Source organism: Arachis ipaensis, chromosome B2 (assembly GCF_059453495.1).
Source record: "Arachis ipaensis isolate K30076 ecotype BB chromosome B2, ASM5945349v1, whole genome shotgun sequence".
Classification (NCBI taxonomy): Eukaryota; Viridiplantae; Streptophyta; class Magnoliopsida; order Fabales; family Fabaceae; genus Arachis; species Arachis ipaensis.
The window spans coordinates 112,668,102-112,694,293 of record NC_142437.1 but is presented as its reverse complement, the minus strand read 5'-3'; the positions used below and the strand labels follow the sequence as shown (position 1 = coordinate 112,694,293).

The window sequence follows — 26,192 nt, the reverse complement described above, 5'->3', positions numbered from 1 at the left end:
CACAAGCAGCCAAAAACTCTAAGCTGCTCATAGGAGGATTTCTTGCCGAACAGTTTTTTCATAGGAGATAAGCCATCCAGAACTGGTGTTGACAGTATATTTATCAGCTTTGTAGCGGTAGTGAAGGCCTCACCCCAAAATTTTGTAGGCATGAATGCTCCTGCAAGTAAGGTAAGTCCCATTTCAACCACATGGCGATGTTTTCTCTCAACAGCTCCATTCTGCTGATGTACATGGGGCATGAAAACCTGCAAATAACTCATGTGGCTTGTAACAGCTTAGATAAACTCACATACTCAGCAACATTGTCACATTGCAACATCTTCAATTTCTTGTTTAATTGTAACTCAGTAGTTTGTTGAAAATGATTAAATACTGATTTTAGTTGAGCTCTAGATTTAATTAGGTAAATCCATGTGAATTTTGAGAAGGCATCAATGAAGTTGACAAAATACCAATGTCCATTATTATCTGCAATAGGGGCTGGTCCCCAAATATAAGAATGTACAAATTCTAGAGGGTGTTTGTATACAGTTTGTGATAAAGTGAAAGGTAGATGATAAGATTTACCAATACAACAGGCTGAAAAATCTAATTTGGTTACAGGAAGGAAAATTTGACAAGTTTTTAGTACTTTTGACACAACACTATAGTTGGGATGTCCTAGTATAACATGCCAAGTCAGCAGATCATCTTTGTTTCTTATTGATGCAGTGAAAGCTTCTGGTGAGCTTTGAAGGGATGAAAATTTGTAAAGGCCTTGGTGAACAATGCCTTGAAGTACTAACTGAGTATCTTTTGTTTTTATGCAGCACCTATCATCATGAAATTCAAAAAAGACATGGTTGTCACAGCAGAATTGATATACACTTAATAAGTTCTTTGTAATCTCAGGCATACACAACAGTTTCTTGAGGTATAGTATCCTAGAGCTCAAATCAGATTTAATGCATGAATTACCAACAAAGGAGATTTGTAAACCTGTTCCATTACCAACTATGACTTGTTTATTTCCACAATACTCCTCCTTCTCTAGTAGGTTCTGCTCATTATGAGTCATGTGATGAGTAGCCCCTGAATCAGGATACCAGCTTGGATCCTGAACTGTGGTAGGTGTTGCCAAGACATTGGAAAAATTGGCATGAGGCTGAGAAATCTGTTGAGAGACCTGGTTACTGTAACCTGAGTTGTTTCCATCTCTACTACTGTATCCTTCATTTTCATAATCTCCCTTATAAAAATCTTCACTATACCTATACCAGCAAGTCCTTGTTGTATGGCCTAACTTGTTGCAAAGTTGGCACTGAGGTCTGTCTCTTGTGTTTTGCATTCTTCCTCCTCTATTGAACTGGCCTCTACCAGCTTGAAACTGTCCATTATTTAACTGTTCCTGTGTCCAAGACTCTTGAGAAGATCTTCCTCCATTAAAGGCACCTCTGCCTCCTCTAGACATCCTTCCTCCTCTTCCTCAAAAGCTGCCTCTAAAGTTACCTCTTCCAAATTGAGCAATGTTGGCCTGGACAAACGCCTCTGGCTTTCTGAATTTAGAAAGCATACTCTCATGTGCAAGCAATAACGCCTCTAGCTCAGCCACTGTTATGCTTTGAGCTCTTGCTAGTACAGAGGTGTATACTGAAGAATACTCCTCAGTTAGTCTATGCAAAATTGCATTTACATGATCACTCTTATTAATTGACTCTCCAACAGAAACTAGTACATCAATTGTACCTTTAATCGAAAGCACATAATCTGTCACTGATGCTCCGATCTGAAGTGTGCTAAGTTTGTGCTTCAGTTGCATTACTTTTGCCTTGATTTGAGAAGCGAAATAATCCTCCAATCTCTTCCACACCTAATGCTTATAAATGCAACCAACCATTCTTGTAGTAAACGACTTGCTCATTGAGACTGAGAGCCAAGACTTGAGTAATGCATCCTGCCTTTTCCACTATTGATATTGTGGATTCAATATTACATCTTCATCATTTGTACCTAGGTACTGTTAAGGAATTCCCTTTCCTGTGATGTGACTCAGCATATCATTTCCTTCAATTGTTGAGAATGCTTGATCTTTCCACTACAAGAAGTTGTCTTCATCCAACTTCATTGAAATTGGCGTTGCTGTGAATCCCTGAGCCATTGTGCGTGTGACTTTGATTTCCTTGTTCTTGTGATTTGGATCTTGCAGAAGCTATGGCACCATATGCTCTGATACCATGAAAGGTACCAGATCATAGAGGGTGATCTTGAAAAAGAATAAGAATAGAGGTTGAAAGAGAGAGAGAACAGAGAGTGCAGAGAAGATAGGGAAGAGAAGTGATTCTATTGAATGAATGAGAGTGAATTACAAAAGCTGTATTGTAAGGTGATGACGAAGATTATTTATAAGCAACCAAACTGAATAGTGAATTGAGCAAGGAAGCTTCCAGCATCTTCTAGCAACTAATTGACTAACTGAAAAGGGAAGTGAGGGCTTAATAGAACTAACTTTTAACTGCCTAACAAAATTGATAGCAAGCACATGCCATCCTAACAAAATTGACAGCAAGCACACAAGGCACAACACTCATTCTAAACGTGCCTAATTCTAACTATGCCATGACTCCTATCACTCAAGATCCAATCTATCATGATTGGCTCTCGTGCAAGTGGGAGATTGTTGGGAATAAATAGTATGACTTCAATCTAATCAATTATGTGTCAAATAATTTGTTATTGTTATTATATTAAAATGTTAATATAATAAGGTCCTTGATTAAATTTAGAGATTTATCATTGTGATATGGATCATATTATTGGGAGATGAATCTTTTATAATTTAATATAAATTGTTCTTGGTCATAGGATTATTAAAAATAATATTATAATCCGAAAAGATCAATATATATATAATGGTCTTCGTTGGATGAAGATTAATAGATCTCATTTATTAAATTATATATATATATAGTGCATATAGAGATATGACCATTGAACTGGCTCACTTTGAGAATTCCTAATGGTTATAATTACCGCATATTTGTCAATAGGATATTCTCAAAATGAACATAGTAATAGAGTTCCTTTGATTTGCGACTATCATAGTAATTGACAATGTATTTATTATACTTTGATTCCGGACACCTAATACTCTAGGGTGCTAGTTGAATGGACATTGGGTATGATTTAAATACTTGTAGAATTAACGATTAGTCAATAAAAAATCCGTCAACTCTCGGTAAAGAGTTTGAGCTCTATGATTATAATGACTGAGATGAATAAAATCTTGGCCAAGGGGATTGAATGAATGAAGAAATGAGTTTCTTAAGTCATTCACAGTTCATTATAATAATGGTAACAAGTTAGAGTTTGACAATTAAACCATACTCTAAGGGTTAACCAAGAGTTAGAAAGATGAAAGGAATTATACTCTGTTCTTCTGTTTCAAATTGAGTTATGATATGATTCATAAATTTGAAAGATTCAGGTTTAAAATAATACTATATGATTTAAATTTAAATTGAGATTCAAATTTAAAATCAGTAACAAATCTCATACTACATATATATATATATATATATATATATATATATATATATATATATGCCAAGAGTAGAGAAATTATAGATGAGAATAAAACACAAGAGTTTTATTCCTTTACCTCTACACACATAAACGTATGTGAGCCTAATTCTTGAAGAAGAATTTTATGGCGTGCAAAGAGTTGCAAGAGGTTTTTCAATTTAGATCAGATGTCCATCGGTCAAAGAGTTGACAGCAAAGGTTGGTCTCGGTGTGGATACGCATAGCGCCTTCGTACCATCGAAGGAGAAAGTGATTTTTACTAGCATACACAAGTATTTAGATCTGATCTATATATTACATTATTGGAATAAAATTTAAGCACAAAATAGATCTTTAGAATTACTTTCTTTTCTTCCGCTGCGTGTTATGAATACATGGTAATCCTTCATCTAGTAATCTGAAGCAAGAGAGAGTGTATATTGGAATTGTTTCTCTAATAGTCTTTAGTAAAATATTTCTGCCTGCATTTGATATCAGATTCTTCTGCCATCCTTAAATTTTTTTCTGAACCTTTTTTTCTTAGTTAAGCTAAAAGTGACCTTTTTCGATTTATTAACTAAGAAAGAAAGGCCCAAGTACTTGTCTTGCACTTCGATGTGCCCAATATAGGTCGGTTGTCAGCTGGGTTCGGACATGATTTGAGGTGTTGTTACCGAAAAAAATTAAAAATTTATTGAGGTTTTTTTTTTTTTCATTAACCCTCTCATAGTCATCTAGAATGTTTAGGATATACTCACAAGAATCTTTTTGTAGCCTTGAAAATATAATTGAGTCATTAGCAAAAAAAAAGTAATTAATAGTAAGGTTTTTTTTTTGTTCACTTGGATCCCATAAATTCTAGTGTTTAATTTCGTCTTGTATAACAAGAAGAAAAATCTTTTTGCACAAAATAAAAAAAAAATAGAAAGATAGAAGATCACTTTAACGGATATTTCTGTTTGATTTGTTAACCAAAGAATTAGGGCAAAACACTAAAATAAGCCAAGGAGAAAAATTTTTTACGCAAATCCGCCAAACTAAAATCTGGTTCATGAATCAACCAATGCATATTTATATGTAGTTCGAATCAACTAGATTCGAATTTGATCTACACATAATTCGAATCATGTTGCTTCGAATTATACACAAAACTTACACACACTAATTCGAATCAACTTGATTCGAATTACACACATACAATAATTCGAATCAAGGTGATTCGAATTACACCCTGATTTATTAAAAAAATTAATAATTTATTAAAAATTTTATTAAAAAAATAATAATTTAAAATTAAAAAAATATATATTTTATTTCATGCATTAAAAAAAATCTAACAAAATATTTAATTACGAGACTTCTTTAAAATATTAATGAGCTATCAATTCGAATTCCATATAATACTCTTTTGTCCATTTTTAATAGCTCATGAATATTTTTTAATAAATTTTTTTAAATTATATGGTGAGATATTACATTATTCGAATTACGCACGGGAAGTTCAATCACTCTAATTCGAATTATATGGTGAGCAATTCAAATTCTATACAATACTCTTCTGTCCATTCTTGATAGCTCATGAATATTTTTTTAATAAACTTATTTTAATTATACCACAAAAAAATATTTTATTATATGCAAAATAATTTAAAAAAGGCTTAAAAGATGTTAGGAGTATTATAAAAATTTGTAATGACTTAGGACATTAAAAAAATACTCTACATAGCCAATAATAATTTATAAATTAAAGAAAATATATTTTTATCATGTATTTACCTAAATCACTAGAATATTACAAACTTTTATAGTACTCATAATATTTTTAAGCCATTTTTTAAAAATTATTTTGTATAGAATAAAATATATTTTTTAATTATTTTGAATGGAATAAAATATTTTCTTTAATTTTTAAATTATTATTAACTATATAGAGTATTTTATTTAAAATTTGTGTACATGCATGTATTTACCTAAGTCATTAGAACATTACAAATTTTTATACTACTCCTAACATTTTTTAATCAATTTTTTAAATTATTTTGTATAGAATAAAATATTTTTTGTGGTATAGTTAAAATAAATTTATTAAAAAATATTCATGAGCTATCAAGAATGGGCAGAAGGGTATTGTATAGAATTCGAATTACTCACCATATAATTGGAATCAGAGTGATTGAACTTCCCCATGCGTAATTCGAATCATGTAATATCTCACCATATAATTTAAAAAAAATTATTAAAAAATATTCATGAACTATTAAAAATGGACAAAAGAGTATTATATGGAATTCGAATTGATAGCTCATTAATATTTTAAAGAAGTCTCGTAATTAAATATTTTGTTAGCTTTTTTTTAATATATGAAATAAAATATATATTTTTTAATTTTAAATTATTATTTTTATTAATTTTTTAAATAAATCAGGGTGTAATTCGAATCAACCTGATTCGAATTATTGTATGTGTGTAATTCGAATCAGGTTAATTCGAATTAGTGGGTGTGTGAGTTTTGTGTATAATTTGAAGCAATATGATTCGAATTATGTGTAGATCGAGTTCGAATCTAGTTGATTCGAACTACATATAAATATGTATTGATTGATTAATGAACCAGATTATAGTTTGGCGGATTTACGTAAAAATTTCCTCCCCTTGGCTTACTTTATAGTTTTGCCCAAAGAATTATTCTTCCATAATGATAAAATAAAACACAGTAGTCACTAACTCACAAATCCAACTTATCCACCTCTCATTAAACCACATATATATAGACTATTATGTAAATTTCAGTAACACATAGTTTCTACTATACAGTTAAACCTGCTATATATATATATATATATATATATATATATATATATATATATATATATAAGTGAAAAACAATGAAGAACAAAGTAAAAGTAGTCAAATTCACTAAATCAAATAGAATACAAGGGTTAGGGTAAGTTAATTATATATACTACAATAATGAAAAGTTGAGTAGTAGTTGAGCACTAGCTTATTAATTAGAAGGCCACTACTATGCTTGAAAATTTCCAACTCAATTCACTAAAAATATGTTCAATTTTTGTCATTATTATTGTTCCACCAACTATATATGAAAATGAAATTTGATACTGTGCATGCTATAGGGAACTAAAGATAACACTTTTGTATGGTATCTACAGTGATTTTACCATGTTTCCTAAATAGGATTTGTCAATCAATTGTATATAGTGAAAATTGGATTTGTTATCAATCAATTTATGAAAGCATTTTTGTCTTTCCCAAGGTGAATTTTCTTTTTGTCAATCAAAAACAAACAAAAAATCGCTTCCATTCTTTGAATTCAACAATTCAAATGATCCATACCACAATAGTGAGTCTATAGAACAATTAGCAAACAACTACGTGTTTGTAGCTTTCTCTTACTTTTCTTTATTGCATATATGATTCTTTTTCCATTTCTTATTCTTGTTGAGAAGGGATTGATGTGGATGGGGTAATTAAGGTCTTAAGTCTTTCTTTTTGAATTATTTACTCTCTCTCTCTCTCCCTCTCTCATTATTTATTTATTTATTTAATTTCTTACAAGACCCACTTCTGCCAAATTGTTGAATACCATGTCTCTTTCCATGTCCACTCTTCTTATGAAGACCATATAATTTTTTTTCTTTCAATTTTCATGCTTTACTACTAGTAACAAACTAACAATACATAAAAAGAATAGTGTAGAAAGGATCGGAAAAGGGAAATCTTTGTTTTTCTCATTTGTTGATCTCGTTTCTTAAGACAAAACTCTCTTAAGATGATTATGTTTATAATCTCATACATGATTTTAAATTGTGATATATGTAACGATAATTGTTGACCCAACCAATACATTAACATCATAGTAGTTATACATAAATTAAAATAAAGGTTAAATTATTTTGTTAATCTATATAATTTCATCAAATTTGTAATTGAGTTCTTATACTTTAAAAATTTTTAATTGATGAGTCCCTATACCACTTTTAAATTTATAATTATATCTTTATCATTTTAAAAATGGTTAACTTAACAAAATATGGATAAATATATATATTCGCTAGTAGTGTGAGATTATTATGAAATCACTTCTCTCAAATAAAATACAATGCAGAAAATAAAATACGAAAAATAAAAATATTTCTTTAAAAAATTTAAGTTGATAGAAAAAAACACATAAACAGTTATATATCTACCAGGGATGGATGAAAATATTTTTACAATATTTATTTTAAAAGATCTAATTATAAATTTAAAATTGATGTCGGGACTCAATTAGAAATTTTTAAAATAATATAAAAATTTAATTACAAATATAAAAAAAAAAACTATATGGACTAATAGAGTAATTTAACCTAAAATAAATTATACAACGTGTAAATATAAAATAAATAAATTTAAAAATGCATATTTCGGTTATTTTATTATTATATGTATAAGATATAATCATTTATATTTTTTAATAATTTAAATTTAAATAATAAATAATTTATGATATAATATCAGAAATTTTATAACTTATAAATTTAGAATTTAATTTTTGTAGATCTAAATAAACTTACAAAGCAAGTAAAAAGAAAAAATTAATGTAAAATTTACCCAAATCTAAGATACTTATACATTCTAAGACGTTATTAAAAAAAAAGGGTAAAATATATTTTTTGTTTCTGAAGTTTGACAAAAGTTTTTAAAATATTCCTAAGTTTTATTTTGTTTCAATTTTGTCCTAAAAATTTTCGATTTGCATCAAATATACCCTCGGAGGCTAAATTTTCAAAAATTTAAGACCAATATAACAATAATGTATGAAAATTATGTTTGATTTGCTTGTGTTGAGGGGTTGTTCTTATGAAATTGTTGTTGAATCGATCTTAAATTTTTTAAAAAATTAGCCGTCAGGGATATATTTGATGCAAATCGAAAATTTTTGGGACAAAATTGAAACAAAATAAAATTTAGAGATATTTTTAAAACTTTTGTTAAACTTTAAGGATAAAAAATATACTTTACTAAAAAAAAAAAAAAAGGGTCTCTAGCTCCTCCATTTCATTAACATTTAAGGCCAATCATTGTTGTTCAAAATTTAAACCCACATACCCTAAGTAGTAAGTAGAAACCTAAGTCCCCATAGCAAAGGTGATGAAGATGAACAGGGTCCTTAAAACAAAAATATAGCCATATATGGCCTCCAATCATACTTGGATATAGGTCACATATGCTATTAGGAACACTATATAGTAGGTATTCATATGCTACATTAGGAGGGTCAAAGGAGTTCTACTACTATACACATAAAAAAGCAGCCACAACAATGCACATAATTAGAGCATCAATAATGTAATCACAATGTTTTCTTTGTTTTTTTGGATTTATATGCTTGTCTTCAATTAAATTCAATAGGAAAAAACTTTTTATTTGATTTACAAAAAGTTAACAAGTACAATACATATACAACACATGTAGACGTTATTATAAGAATGAATAAGATAGATGGTGGCATTCTCTTTTGCCTGAGGAAAGGGTAATCAATCATTCAAATGATGCTAAAGGTTAAAGGCATTTTGGTGGGGCGTGTTTTAATTTTAGCCCATCAAGATCTTAGAGGATATGCTATGATATGTGATCATATGAATTAGTGGGAGCGTGAAAATTAATTCATTTGGGTCCTTCACACAAGTCTTAGTTCAGACATGTTTGAAACATTTGGCATATTAGAAAATGAAAGCCAACCAAAGAGAATGGACACACATCTTTACTGAAAATTACTTTAATTCTTCTATGAACTCGGTGCACCTAAGCTATAAAGGGGACAAATTAAAGTTGAATAAAGTTTGAAAACTTTGTTATATAAATATATCTTTCTATTATAAAGAAGATATTCAAAAAGTTTGGCACACAATTTTTTTGTTATTTCAAAAGTTTGAACTCAAAACATTTTAGTCAGAATATAGATTAGATATTTATCAATTTAACAATCTCATATTTGTTATTATTTATGTATTTTAATTTACAAAAAGATGAATTAATAGTCCTATTAATACACTAGTATTAAAATAAAAAAGAATGTGTCAGTAACAATTATTGTATTTATCATGTTTAGGGTTTTCTACCAATGCTTGATGTATAATGATTAAAACTTAAGATTGAAGGTGTATAGAATATTTTACGTCATAATATTTTTTTTTTTTAATTTTAGTTGATAAGAGAAGATACATTTTATATCTTTTAACACATCTCTTATGTAAAAGTCTCTTTTAGATTTGCTTAAAACTTATATAGGTTTTTCTTTTTTTTTTTATTTGTCTTATACTCATTTTTTTTTTCTTTTTGGAATTCAATAAAGATATAATCATGATATTATATTTCTCCTAAAAGTTTAAACTAATAGGAAAAGGTACATAAATAATTTTATTTCTAATACGTCTCCTTGCACAAGAGTATTTTTTTGGATTTGTATAAATTTTTGTATAGACATTCTTTCTCTTTTTATTAACCTTACAATGAAATTCTTTCTTTTGGAGTTAATAAGGATCAAATTCTAAACTTTTAGATCATAGAATATCTAATAACATGTCATGATATCACTTCTCTCAAAAGTTTAAGCTAATGGGTGAGGCACATGAAAAATTATATCTCTAACACATCTCTTCATACAAAGCCTCTTTTAAGTTTGCATGAAGTTTGCATAGATTTTTTTTTTTTAATTTGTCTTATGCTAAATTTTTTTTCTTTTTTTTGGGGGGTTTAATATGAATTAAACTCTAAATTTTTCGGTTATAGAAATTCTGATACTAAATCATAATACCACTTTTGAAAAGTTTAAGCTAATAGAAAAAACTAAAAAAATAAATAAATGATTATATTTTTAACATTTTAAATATATAAAATAGATTGATAATTTAGTATTTTATTTTCTGCAATTAAAGGTTTCTACTTTGCAAGTTTTAGCAAATGCTCTTGTCAGGGCATTATGTATTTCTCTTATAAAACAAAATATATCTAAGAATTATTATCAAGGATCATATACTATATAAGACGCGACAGATTGCAGCGATTTAAAAAAAAAAGATTTTGCAGTGGTTTCAATTCGCTAAACAGTTTAGCAGCATTTAGTGGAATGTTGTCTTTGAGTACCGGAAAATGGTTTATTTTATTCCAACAATTGTTGAAAATCGCTACTAAATGAGTCTAATTATTTGTAGCAGTTTACAACCGTCGCTATTTTCTATTTAAAAAAATTAATTTGAAAAATTACTGAAAAATTAATTTGATGCAATTTAATTAAAGTATTATTATCACTATAACATAGTATTATTGGAAGTATAATTAACCTTATAGTTAATACTTAATAGTTTGATGTGGTCCAACAAATTAAGATGAGGTACATGCATACTTCTCTTATCCTTGGTGTCATGTGCTTAATGATATAATGTAATGTTGGATGCAGCATTGATCTGGCATTCCACTCTACCAAGGCCACTGAATACTGATAGTGATGTGAGTAGTACAAGACAATATTACCCAAATTTTTTATAGACGTAGTAGAAGAATGGGAATATGTGAAAATAAAGATACATTTTGGACACCTCTTTAGCTTTAATTAATTTATAATTATAATAACATAATATTATTACCTCAGACATGTCAATTTTGTAGGCTGCACTTGACATCACACTCTTAAATAGAAGGTTTATTTTTAATTAATTGTTATGCACTTAAATTGTAAAAGTGAACAGCTTTATATATTTTAATATTATCATCTAATTAATTAATTAAGCATTTGTCTTGTACAAATTTTAAATAATAAAATAATTGAATTAACAATACATACTTGTATATTTGTATAAATAAATTTAACACTAATAATGTCCACAGATAAAACCTAAAAGTAATATATAATTTAATAAACTAACAAATGAAAGTAGTGGTTTATGAGGTGTTGATCAAGAAGGGAGGAAGGAGTAGATCGACAAAGTGACAAACCAATGAAGTAGGTAAGGTGTCATTGGACACATTGCTTAATGGGAATAACACTCACAAGCACAATGTTTAATAGTGGAACAAAATAACAATAATAAAATCTAAGTTAGTTAATAACATTAAAAAATTGAAGTTAATATATGTAGTGGAGTATTAATTAATTAATTAATTTATTTAATTAAGCATTTTATGAGTGCTACACCTTCAGAAAAACAACATCATGTGCTTTCAGCATGCCTTTCAGGTAAGACAACACTGTTTAAGATTTAATTACTGGGTTTTGCCAGTGTTTTAATAATTAATATTATATTTATGATTATTATTAAATCTTAATAAGAGTCTTGTGAATTGCAACTTTGCAAGAGTGTGGCTTGCACATTTTATTGAAGTCCCATGAACTTTCATAATTTGATTAATTATTAATATATATATATATTTTTTTTTTGAATGAAAGAAATTGGTTTGGTACTTGAATTTGATTAGAACTTGACACCATGATATCGTCATGGAAGCGCAAGCAAATCATGAAATCTTGCAAATATCGCTCAAATCTGTGACTAGACACTGAGAATATGAAATTTTTATTATGCATATAGCTTTTAGGGTAGGGACAAGAGGCATTATATTTTCCGAGTGATGAAATGCATGAATGCTAATTTTGTCCAATCAAAAAGGAAGAGAAAGAAAATAAACATGATTTTAAGAATTTCCTTTTCTTCTTCTTATCGTGTCCCTAATGGGGATAATGGATACACAGTACACTCTAAAATTTTAATTGTATAGTTCATGATCTCATCATAATATATATAGGTAATTGAGTATCAACCTATAGTAATTCAAGAAGTATAATTATGAATTAAATTATAAAAAATAATTTTTAATTAGTCAATATTAATCTATTTTTTATTGTGAAGTTTTATAATCTGTATTTTTTAAAGGATTTAATATTTAAAATTAGAATTTAAAATTTAAAGTAAAAAATAATTTTATAAAACTAATATTAATTAGTTGAATTTTCTAATTGAACTCTTATTAATTTTACTATTCTTGATGAGATTAACTACTAATTATTGAGTTGTAATCGTCATGCACAGAAAATTGACACGTACGATATAAGGCAACATTAATGTGATTTAATTGAACATTTTCTTTGATTTGTTTTTGTGTTCATGAGTAAGACCAAATTTAGGGTACGGCAAGGAAACATATAATATGGCTATAGTTGACACGTTATATGATGAATAGGTTGAAAATTTGAAAATAAGTATCGCTTTCAAAAACATAGTGGACCGAAGTAAGCTCCTATGTCAATTCATGTTTTTTTTTGTAGGGCATCCATGCAAATTTATGTTGACTATTATAACAAAACATATAAAACCCATCATGGTAATACTACCCACTCTTTTTCGTCTAATAATAACTTTAATTTGGGACAAAACTACATTTCTTGAGAGGAATATAGAACAAACAAGAGAACCTTATTAGGTATATTCTTGGTTTGGGTATATGGGTGCGAGAGCTTTAAGAAGAGTAGTATTTATAATGTGAAAGACGTTTAAGTTAGTAGTAAAAATACAAAACGATTTTATTCAATAGCAACTACTTGAGGTTATCTTTGAGAGGACAGAGAAATTCAATCCGTTGCAATTTTCAAGTCGGATGGGAGTTGAGAGGACAGAGAAATTCAATCCGTTGATCAATGAATATTTAATTTCACCTAGTGTATTTATTATGAATTTGAAAAGAGTTTGTATCAGAGTCTTGTCAAATTGGGAAAGTATGAGTAACCAATGGAATATTTGTATAATGTGTATAATGGAGGTTAATGGAGTATTAGAGATATAATCATTAGTGTTATTTTTTTTCATCAGCTGAAGTTTTTGGGATGCGTGGTATCATGACATGGTATTAGAGCTCTAGATCTAAAAGGTCAAGAGTTCGATCCTAGGTGAATCCAAAAATCAGTTTAAGCTTTTGGGAAGATGTTTAAGCTTTTGGGATGATGTGTTTCGGTTGATAAAGTGTACTAGACTTCTTAATTCATTTGTTCGAGTAAATATTGAGAGTTTGAATCTCCTTATCTACGTAGCAATTTATTGACCAATAATAAATTTTTAAATAGAGTTAAATTCAAATTAATTTGGGTTGGTCGAGTGGTCAGCTCACTCGTCCGCTTAAACAAGTGTCGGGAGTTCGAATTCCGCCTTGTGCATGCAACAACCCATTGGCCAGCAGCAAACCCTTAAATGGAGCTCAGATTCGCGACGGATTAGTCCTTGACCTGTCGGGTTGAGAGATACCGTAAAAAAAAAAATAGAGTTAAATTCAGAATTGATTAGTACTTAATCAGTCGGATTAAAAAATACAATAAAAAATAAAAAAGGAATAGTTATCTATTTTGTGATTAGATCACACCCTATATTTATAGCCACGAATCGGGAAGAAATTCAAAGAAAGTCATCTAAATCTAGGATGAATTCCATGAAATAGGTGCACGGATTTTTTCCCCCTATCTTATTGTACCATTTTGTAATATATATCCAGAATTGAGTTTTTTGGGCTTTTTGGTCACTCCAAATGCCATATATTCTATCCACCTGGCGGAATTAAGAAAAAGTATTGTTGATTTATGCTTGCAAATATTTTTCTTAGTTTTCATAAATTTTGAAAATAAAATTTCTATAATGCATTTCGGATTACGATGATTTGAAAAGTAAGGACGTTTGGAAAGTTTTAAAAGTTACTTTTTTTTTAGTTTTTGTCTTATGAAAAATAGTAGTATTAATATTTGGTGTAATTTTTAAAATTAAATTGTAGCTTTTTAAAAAATTATTTAAGTGTTTATAAAGAAGTTAAAAAAATGACTTCTTTTGTAATAAATTTTTTTTTATCATATTTGTTTTAAAATAAGCACTTTTAGAATTAAAAACCAAACACAAAATAATTTATTTATAAATTACTTTTAATATAAATATTTATTGTTTAAGTTATTTTTTTAAAAAGAGTTTAATTAAGCTATTTATCCAAACTTTGCCTAAATGTAATTAGTGGTGAAACAATTTATGAGTATTTTGCACGTAACTGTTTATTGAGCTATGTAATTTGTTGACTAATGCTGAATCCACTCAAAATTATTCTTTTTACGAAGAAAAAATATTTAGTTGGCAAACTAGGTTACTTCTAACAATAGATAGATCAAGAGACATATATATTGTTACTTATTACGTAATAATGAAGCTTGAAATGTTTATAATCTATTTAGAATATCAATTTACTCTTGTGGAGCAATGGATGTTGTATCCATAAATAGAACAGTTAGATAACTAATTGGGTTTTTGTTAATAAACATCATACAAAATGATTAGGATTCTAAACTAAAATCTACAGTTCTAATCAATAAATTTACAGCTTATATGACAATTTTGCATTATACAAATTATGGTTTGATCTTTGAGCTTTATAATTATAGATTCAAAAATACCACCTCAAAATTGCTATAACTAACGGGTGTAGTAAAATTGCAATGTCTCTACAGTGTCATAATTACACTTACCAAAGCAAAAAGTTTTCAGGAATGTGATCATATTATCTTTTTTTCAACGTATGACAGGTCAAAGATTAATCCGTTGCAGATTTAATGAATTTTATTTAAAGGTTTGCTATTTGTTAATTAGTTGCTGCATACACAAGGTACAATTTAAATCCTGATACTTACTTAAATAGACTAATAAACTAACTATTAAACTAAGTCAAGTTAGTTATTGTGATCATATTACATTAGGTCAAGAAATTAAATAATGTGATATTTTTGTTAGCAAATCATGCTGGTCCATTTTCATTGGGCTAATCTTGGCTTGATTCTTGTTGTAATAAAAAAAACCTTAAGCCCCCATACCAGAAAAAAAAACTTAAGCCCCAAAAGAACAAAAATATGTGGCCACAGCCTTATTTCATTTAATTGATTTTAAATTATTTTTCAAGAGCAAATAATATACAGAGGAATAGGAATATGTGACCACAGCCTTATATGATACAACCTTATATATGTTACAAATAATTTCTCTTTTTTCTTAATTCATATTTCAAGTAATATTGAATCTTATCATCAACTTGTTAATTCTGTACATAAACAAACTGAGTACTAAATATTTTCATTTACACCAATCAATAAATTTTGGCATATGATCAAAAGGAGGGTCCACCACTCCACCGAATGCTTTTTACTTTTTTGAATAAAAGTTCAAACATATTCCCGCTTTTGCTTCAACAAGAACCGTTGCAAATTTTATATACATCACACTTTATTTTGCTTTTCCACGTTGAAATTCATGTTTCTCTCACTTCATCCACCCTTATTATTATTTCTTCTCTGAATTTTGTTGCAGCATTATTGTGGTATGTACTATGTAGAGCTTAAGGAAACTGGGTTGACACCAAATTGGTAAGTATGAGTCCCTCCACCAACCTCACTTGTATTGGATATTACCTTTTTTTTCTTTTGTTTATTTTTCAACATGTATATATATATATAGCTGCAATTTGTGTTTCTATGAACCATGTTTATTTGAAAGTTTGTTGCTTCCAATTTCTTCTTAGCAAATGTAGCTGCCTCTTGATGTAATTTTCGAAAGATGGTTAGCAGAGTTAGTAAGAAACAATATTGTATATTGTAGGTACGAGAATTTGAGTTTCATTGTTGATATGAGAATCATTTTAGGGGAGAAAGTCTTATAATCCAAGGAAAGTAGCAATCAAAGTATAAATACTTTATCCTCTCTGAACCTCAAACTTGCACAAGTAATGCTTCTTGGAATAGCATCCACTTTTTGAGGTTTCATTCAATCAGCTTTGAATCTTTTATGGACTTCTTCAATGCAGATAATCAGGTCATTATTATGACTCATGCTAGTGATTGGACAAAGCTTGCAAGAAACAACCTTGGATGAAACTCAAAACCCAAATGGTTTTCTTGAGGTTAATGATGAAAGGCTTCATCAAAAACTGAACAACAGAATGTTGAGAATTATTTCCAACATGTTCAAACCTCAGAGACTCATTTCACATTTTTTACAGGAAAATCTTATGAATCCTTTCAAGAATGCTATTTTTTCCAAGAAGAAGATTGATTGGTCATGTATTAGCACAACTTGCAAGCAATGGATCAAGAATCCTTTGAACATGGCACTTCTTCTATGGATAACTTGTGTCATCATCTCCGGCGCGATTCTCTTCCTAGTTATGACAGGAATGCTAAACAGAATCCTCACCAAGAAATCCCAAAGAGATGAATGGTTTGAAGCAAACAACCAAATCCTCAATGCTCTATTCACTCTCATGTGTCTATACCAACATCCGAAGAGATTCTACCATCTTGTTCTTCTTCTTAGGTGGAAACAAGAAGACATAACAATCCTCAGAAACTTGTATTGCAAGAATGGAAATCCCAAGCCTCATGAATTTTTCCACATGATGGTTGTTATTGTATTACTCCATGTTAATTGCTTTGCTCAATATGCATTATGCAGCCTTAATTTAGGGTTCGACCGGTCTAAAAGGCCGGCCGTTGGAGTTGGTATATGCATCTCGATCGCAATTGCTGCTCCAATTTTCGCAGGACTATACTGCTTTGTTAGCCCTCTAGGCAAGGAATATGAATCTGATGAAGTACATTGTTCAACCAGTTCAAGATTACCGTCCGAAATGAGCTTTTCTTTTGCATCAAGAAATGATCATGGCCTTGTTGTTATTGAGTATGCACCTGAATGGAGAGGAGGGCTATTTGATCTTAAGCAAAATCTTTCTGTTGCATACCAAACACTCTTCTGTGGTTTTTGCACTTTTGGAAGGAACATGAAAAGGCTTCACTTTGGTAACATTTATGTTCACATTTCAACTTTTTTTCTATTTTGTATGGCACCCTTTTGCATCTTTAATCTTGCTGCATTGCACATTGATGATGAGAATCTAAGAAGAATCATGGGGTTCATTGGTATATTGCTTTCAGTTTTTGGTTTACTCTATGGTGGATATTGGAGGATTCAAATGAGGAAAAGGTTCAATTTGCCACCAAATAATAATAGTAAACTTTGTTGTGGGAATCAAAATGTTAGAGATTGCATGCAATGGCTATTGTGTTGTTGGTGTTCTCTTGCACAAGAAGTTAGAACAGTGGAATTCTATGACATAGTTGAAGATAAATTCTCATGCAAAAATCAGAATCATGGAATGTTCAATTCTTCTTCACTTTGGAGCAGTCCTAGTTTGTCTAATAAGGTTTGCTCTGAAGAGTACTCCGATTATCATCATTATTATTCTGGAGAGAAACAGAAAAATCATGTTATGGAGGCTCCAATTGCACTGAGAATTAATGTGGAAGATAGTGTCATTAGAAGAACATGAGGAGGGAAAATTTTGTGTTATGTATACATGTCTAGTTTCAACATATCTTTGTATTTGTGTTCTGTCTTCATAACCAAATGTGATGAGGCTTTATAGCCATTATTATGACAGGTGTTTGTTTTGATTTATAATGAGATCGTTATTCAGATCATTTTGATTGACTACATTTGTAATTTTATACTAAAACAATTTATCGAAATATATAAAATCATATAAATTTCACTAAGCTAAATTATAAAGATCAACTAAAAATTTGAATAAACTTATGTAATGAACTATAAAATTTTGGGAGAACCATCACCACAAAAATTAGTTTATATGGTGGGAGATTTCAAAGTCTTAAATTTTTTTAAAATTTTTTTTAAGTATTGACTCTCGATATAGCTCTCTTTTTCAGGTATTGGTCCTTTTAAGAGTCAGCATTGTTAAGGTTTCATTAACTTACTACAATGGTCGAAAGCTCTCCACAGTGGTCCAACAAAAAAAATCAAAATCTTATATAACTCTTTTTCAAGTGTTTGTTTATTGATATAAATTTTTTTTTAAATATTAGTTTCACAAGACTTATAAAAAATTATAGTAACTTTAAGAATAGTTCAACCAAATATAAGCAATAACTTCTTAGTCAATTAGTAAAGGTAATTAGAAAAAGCAAATCCAAAAGATTAAAAATCTTACGTTTTATTTTTCAACTATGCTATATGTATATTAAAATTAACTATCAAAATTAGTCATTAGTATAAAATACATGTTAGAATATAAATATACATAAAAAATAAATTAAACTACATATATTTATATACAAATATATTAGTGACTGATTTTAATGATCAAATAGTATTTTTGTTCATTTTTAAAGGGGAAAGGGACACTCCTTGAGATCTCATAACCATTGATTTATTTTTTTTGGCTTTCCTATATTATATCAAAAGATTAAGAAAAAATAGTCCAATTATATTAAAATTCCTGCCAAAAAGAAGTCAAAAAGTTCTATTATGTTCAATTGGCCTAAATAATTGTGTCTTGCAGAAAAGTGTAGTTATGTCCTTAATTAATAGGAATTAGGAAGCTTGTTGAATCCAATGATTTCCCTTTTCAATAATTCAATTATTCGCCTTTCCTAAAGAAGCAACAAAAGTTCAGAATTATTGCTTGGTTGGCATTTTAACAAAATAATACTCTGAATATCACATACAAAAAGTAATTCACAAATTACAAAAAGACATTTTCTTTTTATTTTTATATATCCGCCAAAATTTAGGCACCATTTTCGAGACAAAATTGGCCAAATTAACTAATTTATTAAAAAATGTGGCCCCATTTTGTGACCCCTTTGGCTCATCATCAAAGTCAAATAAGGCTTCTGCATTTGCAATTTGCTTAGATTTTTTGTTCATTTCTATTACATTGATGTTACCGCCAAGTACCATTGTCATTCCAGAAGGAGGAAGAGGCAACGCAACAAATTAAATAAATTAAACAAAGCAATGACATGAAAAACACACATTTTGATTTTGGTTTAACTTAACTATTATTTTTATTAAAAAGTAATGTTATTTGTATTATTATGAGAAAAGACACAAAATTATACTTCTATTGTTTTTATTTTATAAGAAAATTGTTCAATTTTTTTTGTCCACTCAAACACTAGGAAACAATAAACATAGAGACATGAAAGTGATGTCTTATTTTTGTCTCAATATCTTTATGGTTATTTTGAATTACTTGCCAAATACAATATTAAAATTTAGTAATTTACTTTAATGTTTAATACCATTTGTTCTAAAAATTAACATTGTCCATAGTCCACAACCTAAATATATGCATGAAAATTCATTCTAGTTGGGCAAAACTACTACATTTATGTTTAACCCATGTAGACTATAGGGGCCACAATCATATGTCCTTAGATGACAAAATCAAGTACACACAAGTTGCACAACCATAACTTGTACCTAAAAAATTATGATACATTTTTCAATAATTGAGACTTCTTAGAACTATGGCTAGTTCAAAAGTTACATTTTTATAATTTTTTTTTCTCAAATTATAGTCTAAAAATTATAGACAAAAAATCTAAATACGTACTAAATGGCTAGAACCAGCCCCGGAAGTGACCTACGATACAAATCGCGAGGCTGGCTCTGCCAGAGAGTCAAGCTATTTTGCTTGATCTCCCACCTTGGAGGACTCAAATCCCTAACAACAAGCCATGTGTTGAAATACTCCCTAAATTGAGTAATCAAGCCATTCTTCAATGTCCAAACATGAACCCAATAGGCTTGTCCTTCCCACCCTTCAGTGATAACACAATCTCCTATGGATGTGAAGCTTCTAGGCTCAAACTTGAAGCCTTTGTTGAGTGCTGTTTCACCAGTGAGGACCTTCATCATGTGTTGGCATTCTGGGGGGCCATGGAACCACCATTCAAGATCACTTGCTAGCACCTTTGAAACCATTTCCATTTGGCCTTCTCCAAGAAGTGCCTTGTATAGAGACTCAACTATGGATTTGTTTTGAACACAAGAAGCTTCATCATACTTGTTTTTTGGTGCCATTTCTTGGTTTCCTATATGGAAATTAAGGGGCTAATAATATGTGCCTCTCTTTTTGGATATAGGAAGTGGCTCTAATTAGTTTCTTGTGTGCATGGAGAATATGGCTTTGGATTCATGTATATTTATAGGCCTGAGGAGGGAGATATATGTCCAATTCTTAGTACCTTAGCTTTTTGTGGAAGGAATTGAATAATAAATTATTGGGGGTATTAACTAATAAGACTGAATTTCAAATTTTAGAAGTTTTGTAACTCAATGTATTTATTTTTATACCTATATTATTTTGTATTTTTTTTCTTTAAATTATATTTAAGTCTAGACTTGACTGGTATAAAATTAGTCAAAGTGCTGGTAGAGTGCAGTACTCTCTAAAAATTAACTTATTATAAAAGGTTAAAAAATAAAATATAAAAAATAAAATATAATAAATTTTGAATTTTAAACTATAAATCATAAATCTAAAATTATTGATATAAAATATAATAAATAGAGAATTAAAATTTGTTTAATTAACAAAAATACAGTACTTTTCATTCACTACTAAGGTATATATAAAGATGAGACATAAAAGTAATAGGCCTATTAAATTATGAAAATGAAAAAAAAAATATTAAAAAACTTTAAAGTTTGATTCGTGATAGATTAATTAAATTTTTAGTAATAGAACATGAATGTTAATAATTGTATTAGAATAAAAAAATATTAATAAATAATTCACAAATAAAAAAACTTAGAAAATAAACTTGGCTATGAATTCAAGTTAATTCTGACAAAAAAAAAAAAAAAGAACTATTGTTTCAAAACTAAACTAATTTACATCTCCTGAAATATGAAATTCATATGGATAAATAAATAGATAGATTTAATTTTTTTTTCTCTTATTGAATTATATATAGTTATATACACACCGGAGATTGATGATTACTTTTATGATGTGACGATTGGACGAGGGTGTGGGATGATTAGGCCGTAGAACTAATTATTATAGCTGTGATTAATGCTGCACGTGTGAAGTGACAAATTAGAATCTGTCATCACACCCAAATTCACGTATAAACGCCAATCATATGCTATTGCAATTAAGCTCTCGAATAATGCTTTTGTATGACGTGTTGATCATAACGATGTGAAAAAAACCATGGTGTGGATATTTTCTAGAATGCCAACTCTACCCTTAGTTTGCCTCCTCATTTTTCTAAACAAAGAATATAATTCCATTTGAATCGACTGAGATTATTATTTTTGCCAAGAAATGAGGTTTAATTTTCTTTTTTTATTTTTAATGGAACTTCATATTTAAATTTAAGGAAAGCGATGTTGCAATTCCCAAATTTTTTTACATCACTTTTTTGTGTAATTCTTTCAAATTTTTGTTTTATTCTTATTATTTTAATTTTTATGATAATAAGATATATTTGATTGAGCGAGGGTGATTTGAAAATAATATATAATAAAATAGTGGTGTTATCATTTATAAAGTGATGCTATTCTATCTCTAAATTTACATTTTAAATTTTAATTTGTTACTTACACTAGCTAGCTCTTATTTTTATTTTCGTTTATGGCGAGAAAGTTAAGTTATTTTTGTGGCAGTGATAAAGGTTCCTTTTAATGGTGCCATGAAGAAGAGGAAGAGCATTGTTGAGGAGTTTGTGTAAAAATGATAATCTCACTATGAGAAGAGCTTTAATTAAACTCATTATAAATGTGATATGACATTTTCACAAAGCAAGTTATTTTCATTTGTACGTCTGGCACAACTTATGTACTAATTTTTATTAACCATTCCTTCAATTCTTTACAACAACTTAAATATTTTTATTAACCAATTTGGGTTGGTCGAGTGATCAGCTCACTTGTCCGCTTAAGTAGCGTTGGGGTTTCAAATTCTGCCTTGTGCATGCAGTAATTTATTGGCCAGCGACAAACCCTTAAATAGAGCTCTGATCCGCAACAGATTAGTCATTGACCTGTCGGGTTGGAAGATACCGTGGGTTAATGCTAGTACTCTTTAATAAACTTAGTTAATGCTAAGATATTTTTGTTGATTTTTTATAGTTGAGATAATTATATTATTAATATAATTTATATTAGTAATTCATAGATATTTATTTTAGTAGTAAAATCTAATATATCTAGTTAATAATTATCTTTTAAATGATATTTTATTACTAAATTTTGGATAAATTACCTTATAACTTTTTGGGTCTACAAGTTTTCAGCTACTCTCAGCCACATATTTTTTTTTAAAGAGTATTATTATTTGTGTTCTAATACATCTAATTTTAAGTATTATGTATTGTAATCAATCAACTGTTATGATAGGTGAAAATCACTATAAAGAAATCATATTATCAGAAAAAGAAGTATGCTTTTGAATACATTCCTATCTTTATTAGATAATATATTCACTTGAGTATTAAAATATCTTTCATAGATATTTCACTCAATGTGTTCTTTAAAGATCAAATATACTTGAAGAAGCTGAAAGAAGGAGACATTCCATTCCAAGCGAGTTATACCTAAGACTCTTCATACACAAAAATATTTATAAGTTTAAAATATATTTTATTATTTTCTATACTGAATCCATGATTTCTTATCAGAGTGTAAAACACTTATTATTGTAACTAATTTAATATTTATTATTTATATATATTGAATAAAAAATTAAATTAATAAATAAATTGTTGTCCATTAATATTGTTTATAAAATTACTTCATTCAAAAGTTTAAATTAATAAAAAAATAACATAAATGATTATATCTCTAATACTGTTTTTCAAATAAATTTTTTTTTGAATTATTTGAATTTTTATATAAATTTTTTTTTATTTATCTTATGTTATTTTTTTATTCTTTTAGAGTTCATTAACAATCAAACTCTAGACTTTTTTTTTAAAAAAAAGGTCACCAAAAAACTCAATTAAACAATTCTAAATTTTTTAGACATAAAACTCTAATATCATAGAATAAAACCACTCCTCCAAAAATTTAAATTCATAAAAATAGATAATATGAATAATTATATCTCTAACAAATATATTTAACATATAATGCAAAACATTTATAGCAAAAAAATACCTTTGTGCCATCATAACATAACCGCGATCCCAAGAAATGTGGAAAGAATATCTTCCGTCATGAAATTGCAAAGTTCCAACAAGAAAAGAAGCATGGTTGGTGTTTATTAGTAGAACTTTCATTTCTTTTTTTTAACTTCACTTTTGTCCTTAATTTTTTGTAGTATCGTTCATCCAAATCCGGAAATCCCTGTCTTCTCTTGATAAAAATCGTCGTTTTCTATTGCAAATTTAGTTTTACCTAATATAAAAAAATCGAAAATAATTCATTGGCAATCACAAGACTCTATGACATTGATTCTTAGTGAAAAATGATAAAATATATGACATTTTTTTTAAGTGGCTGAAAACACGAAACGCCTGAACCAAGCTCTACGCGTATTCTACGTGTTTAGATTTTTCTTTATAGTAAATTATTATTATTATTATATTTTTACAATTTTCGCATTACTGAAAGAGAAAAATGAAAAAAAAAAAAAGTTAAATGTTAGACTCTCTATGTAACTAATGTTACATTCGAGTATTTAGCATGAAAATAAGAAATTTAACTAATTCACATATATTCGTTATAAAGGTTCGTTTGGAAAGTTTTAAAAATATTTTTTTTTATTTTGACTTATGAAAAGTAGTAGTATTAATGTATGGTACAATTTTCAAAACTAAATTGCGACTTTCTAAGAAGCTATTTAGGAAATTATAGAGAAGTTAAAAAAAAATAACTTCTCTCTTAATACTACTACTTTTTACCATATTTTTATAAAATAAGTATTTTTAAAATAAAAAATTTAAATACAAAAAAACTTATTTATAAACTACTTTTAATATAATTATTTATTGTTTAAACTATTTTTTCAAAAAGAAACTTAATTAAGTTGTTTACCCAAATTGGACATCTTAAATATTCAAATAGAATTAGCATTTAATGTAAGAATAGTTATCGTTTTTTAGTGACTAATGTAAGAATAGTTATCGTTTAGTTTTACTCAAATAAATTAAAGATTTTTTCACGATAAAATATTAAAATTTAATTACTTTTCATATCCGAAAAGAAAATCATACCTCAACACCTTGGAGGCCACCACGCGGTGATCCTCTCCTCGATCTTCCTCTATTTCAAAACTCTTTTTTTTGTGTGATAAATAAGAAGCAGAAGAAAAAAAGAAAAGAAAAAAATAAACATGGTAAATGATGAAGCATGTGATGTATATTGTAAAGCTAATTCTATTATGAGCTAATTAAAGAAAGAATTAGAAGTTAGCAAGTTAGTTAGAGAGAGTTAGCAAGTAAAATTATAACAGTTGTCACTAGCATTGTTATATATAGTACAACCAACTACTCTTGTAACTAACTTTGCAATTCACATATTCAATAACAAAGCTTCCTTCTTCTCATATTTGAAAGATTTAAGTATATATCAAAGGAAGGTTTTTATCCATGGAAAATCTTTCAAATAAAAAATGAGTTTAGATATAGGCTTAATTTCGGTAAACAACTTAATTAAATTCATTTTAAAAAAAAAAGTTCAAACAATAAATATTTATATTAAAAGTAATTTATAAATAAGTTATTTTGTATTTGATTTTTTTAATCCTAAAAATATTTATTTTACAAAAAGAGCGATAAAATTTTTATTATTAAAAAAATTATTTTTTTAACTTCTCCATAAACATTTAAATAACTTATTAAAAAGTTATAATTTAGTTTTAAAAATTACACGAAACATTAATATTGTTACTTTTCATAAATCAAAAATTTAAAAAAATAATTTTTGAAACTTCCCAAATAGACCTTTAGTTGAAGAGTAGGAAACAATATCATACAACACTTTAATATTTTCAGTGTAGATCTAAAAATTAAATTTAAGAGATTTAGATTTATCTTTGTTTTTATTTATTAAGATTTTTTATAATAAAAATGTATGCTTATCCTCATATTATAGTTAATATAGAGAACGTTTACTCTTCTTTAAAATAACATCTAATGTATTTCTGCAATTTGTAAATACTATTTAACTATTTATGATGAAACCTTACTTTTGTAAATTAAAAATAAAAAAATAAAAACGCTTTCCATAAAAGGAACTCTTTGCAATCACTAGAAAAAGTATAAAGCCCCCCTTTATTACTATTTTCAGGGGGTATATATCCGTATCTAAATTAGGGAGAAAATTAATGCAAAGCATGTGTAGGCAAAGGGGATACGATTCAATGACAAATTGGAGGCTATATTTATTGGGAAGGGGGGTATGGGCACTTTAATTTCTCACATGCATGGTGTAGGGGAACTTATCTCATGGCGACTAAATAAATAATGAAAGTAAAAATTCACACTTAATTTTTTATATAAAATTAATAATTAAAAATATTAACTAATTTAATATATTTGATAAAATTTATTATCTAATAAATTTAAGGGTTAAGTACGATTTTGGTTACTAAAGTATAGGTTGAAAATTTTTTTATTCCTAACCCTTTTTTGCTTACAAAATCGTACATAAGATTCAGCTAAATTTTAAAATCGTCCTTTAGACTAAAACACCATTTTTCTTCACCAAAATACTCAGTTTTTATTCTTCTTTTTCTTCTCAATCACAGTAGTATCTCCTTCTTTTTCTTCT

General features: G+C 28.1%; 2 protein-coding genes across 5 annotated transcripts; one reads left to right on the top strand and one right to left on the bottom strand.

Moving 5' to 3' along the window:
* Positions 1 to 15,853: 15,853 nt before the first annotated feature.
* LOC107625841 (uncharacterized) lies at positions 15,854 to 18,880 on the top strand. 4 transcript variants are annotated; one of them, XR_015905207.1, is made up of 3 exons: positions 15,854 to 15,976; positions 16,414 to 17,984; positions 18,749 to 18,880. XR_015905207.1 is itself a non-coding variant. In XM_021116238.2 (3 exons), exons 2-3 carry the CDS (start codon positions 16,438 to 16,440, stop codon positions 17,932 to 17,934), a joined length of 1,398 nt encoding a protein of 465 aa, XP_020971897.1. In that variant the 5' UTR covers positions 15,854 to 15,976; positions 16,414 to 16,437; the 3' UTR covers positions 17,935 to 18,100. The 4 variants fall into 4 exon arrangements, 3 of the variants coding, with proteins under 3 accessions (XP_020971897.1, XP_016184057.1, XP_016184056.1); XM_021116238.2 differs by lacking the exon at positions 18,749 to 18,880 and having other exon boundaries at positions 16,414 to 16,509; positions 16,609 to 18,100; XM_016328571.3 differs by lacking the exon at positions 18,749 to 18,880 and having other exon boundaries at positions 16,414 to 17,404; positions 17,540 to 18,100.
* Positions 18,881 to 19,752: 872 nt separating this feature from the next.
* On the bottom strand, positions 19,753 to 20,634 carry LOC107628498 (senescence associated gene 20-like). The gene has a single exon (XM_016331147.3). It carries the CDS (start codon positions 20,490 to 20,492, stop codon positions 20,022 to 20,024), a length of 471 nt encoding a protein of 156 aa, XP_016186633.1. The 5' UTR covers positions 20,493 to 20,634; the 3' UTR covers positions 19,753 to 20,021.
* Positions 20,635 to 26,192: the final 5,558 nt, after the last annotated feature.

Bases quoted from the DNA above. Each gene is read 5' to 3' on its own strand.
- LOC107625841 (XM_016328570.3), top strand. From the start codon at position 16,438: ATGCTAGTGATTGGACAAAGCTTGCAAGAAACAACCTTGGATGAAACT.
- LOC107628498 (XM_016331147.3), bottom strand. From the start codon at position 20,492: ATGGCACCAAAAAACAAGTATGATGAAGCTTCTTGTGTTCAAAACAAA.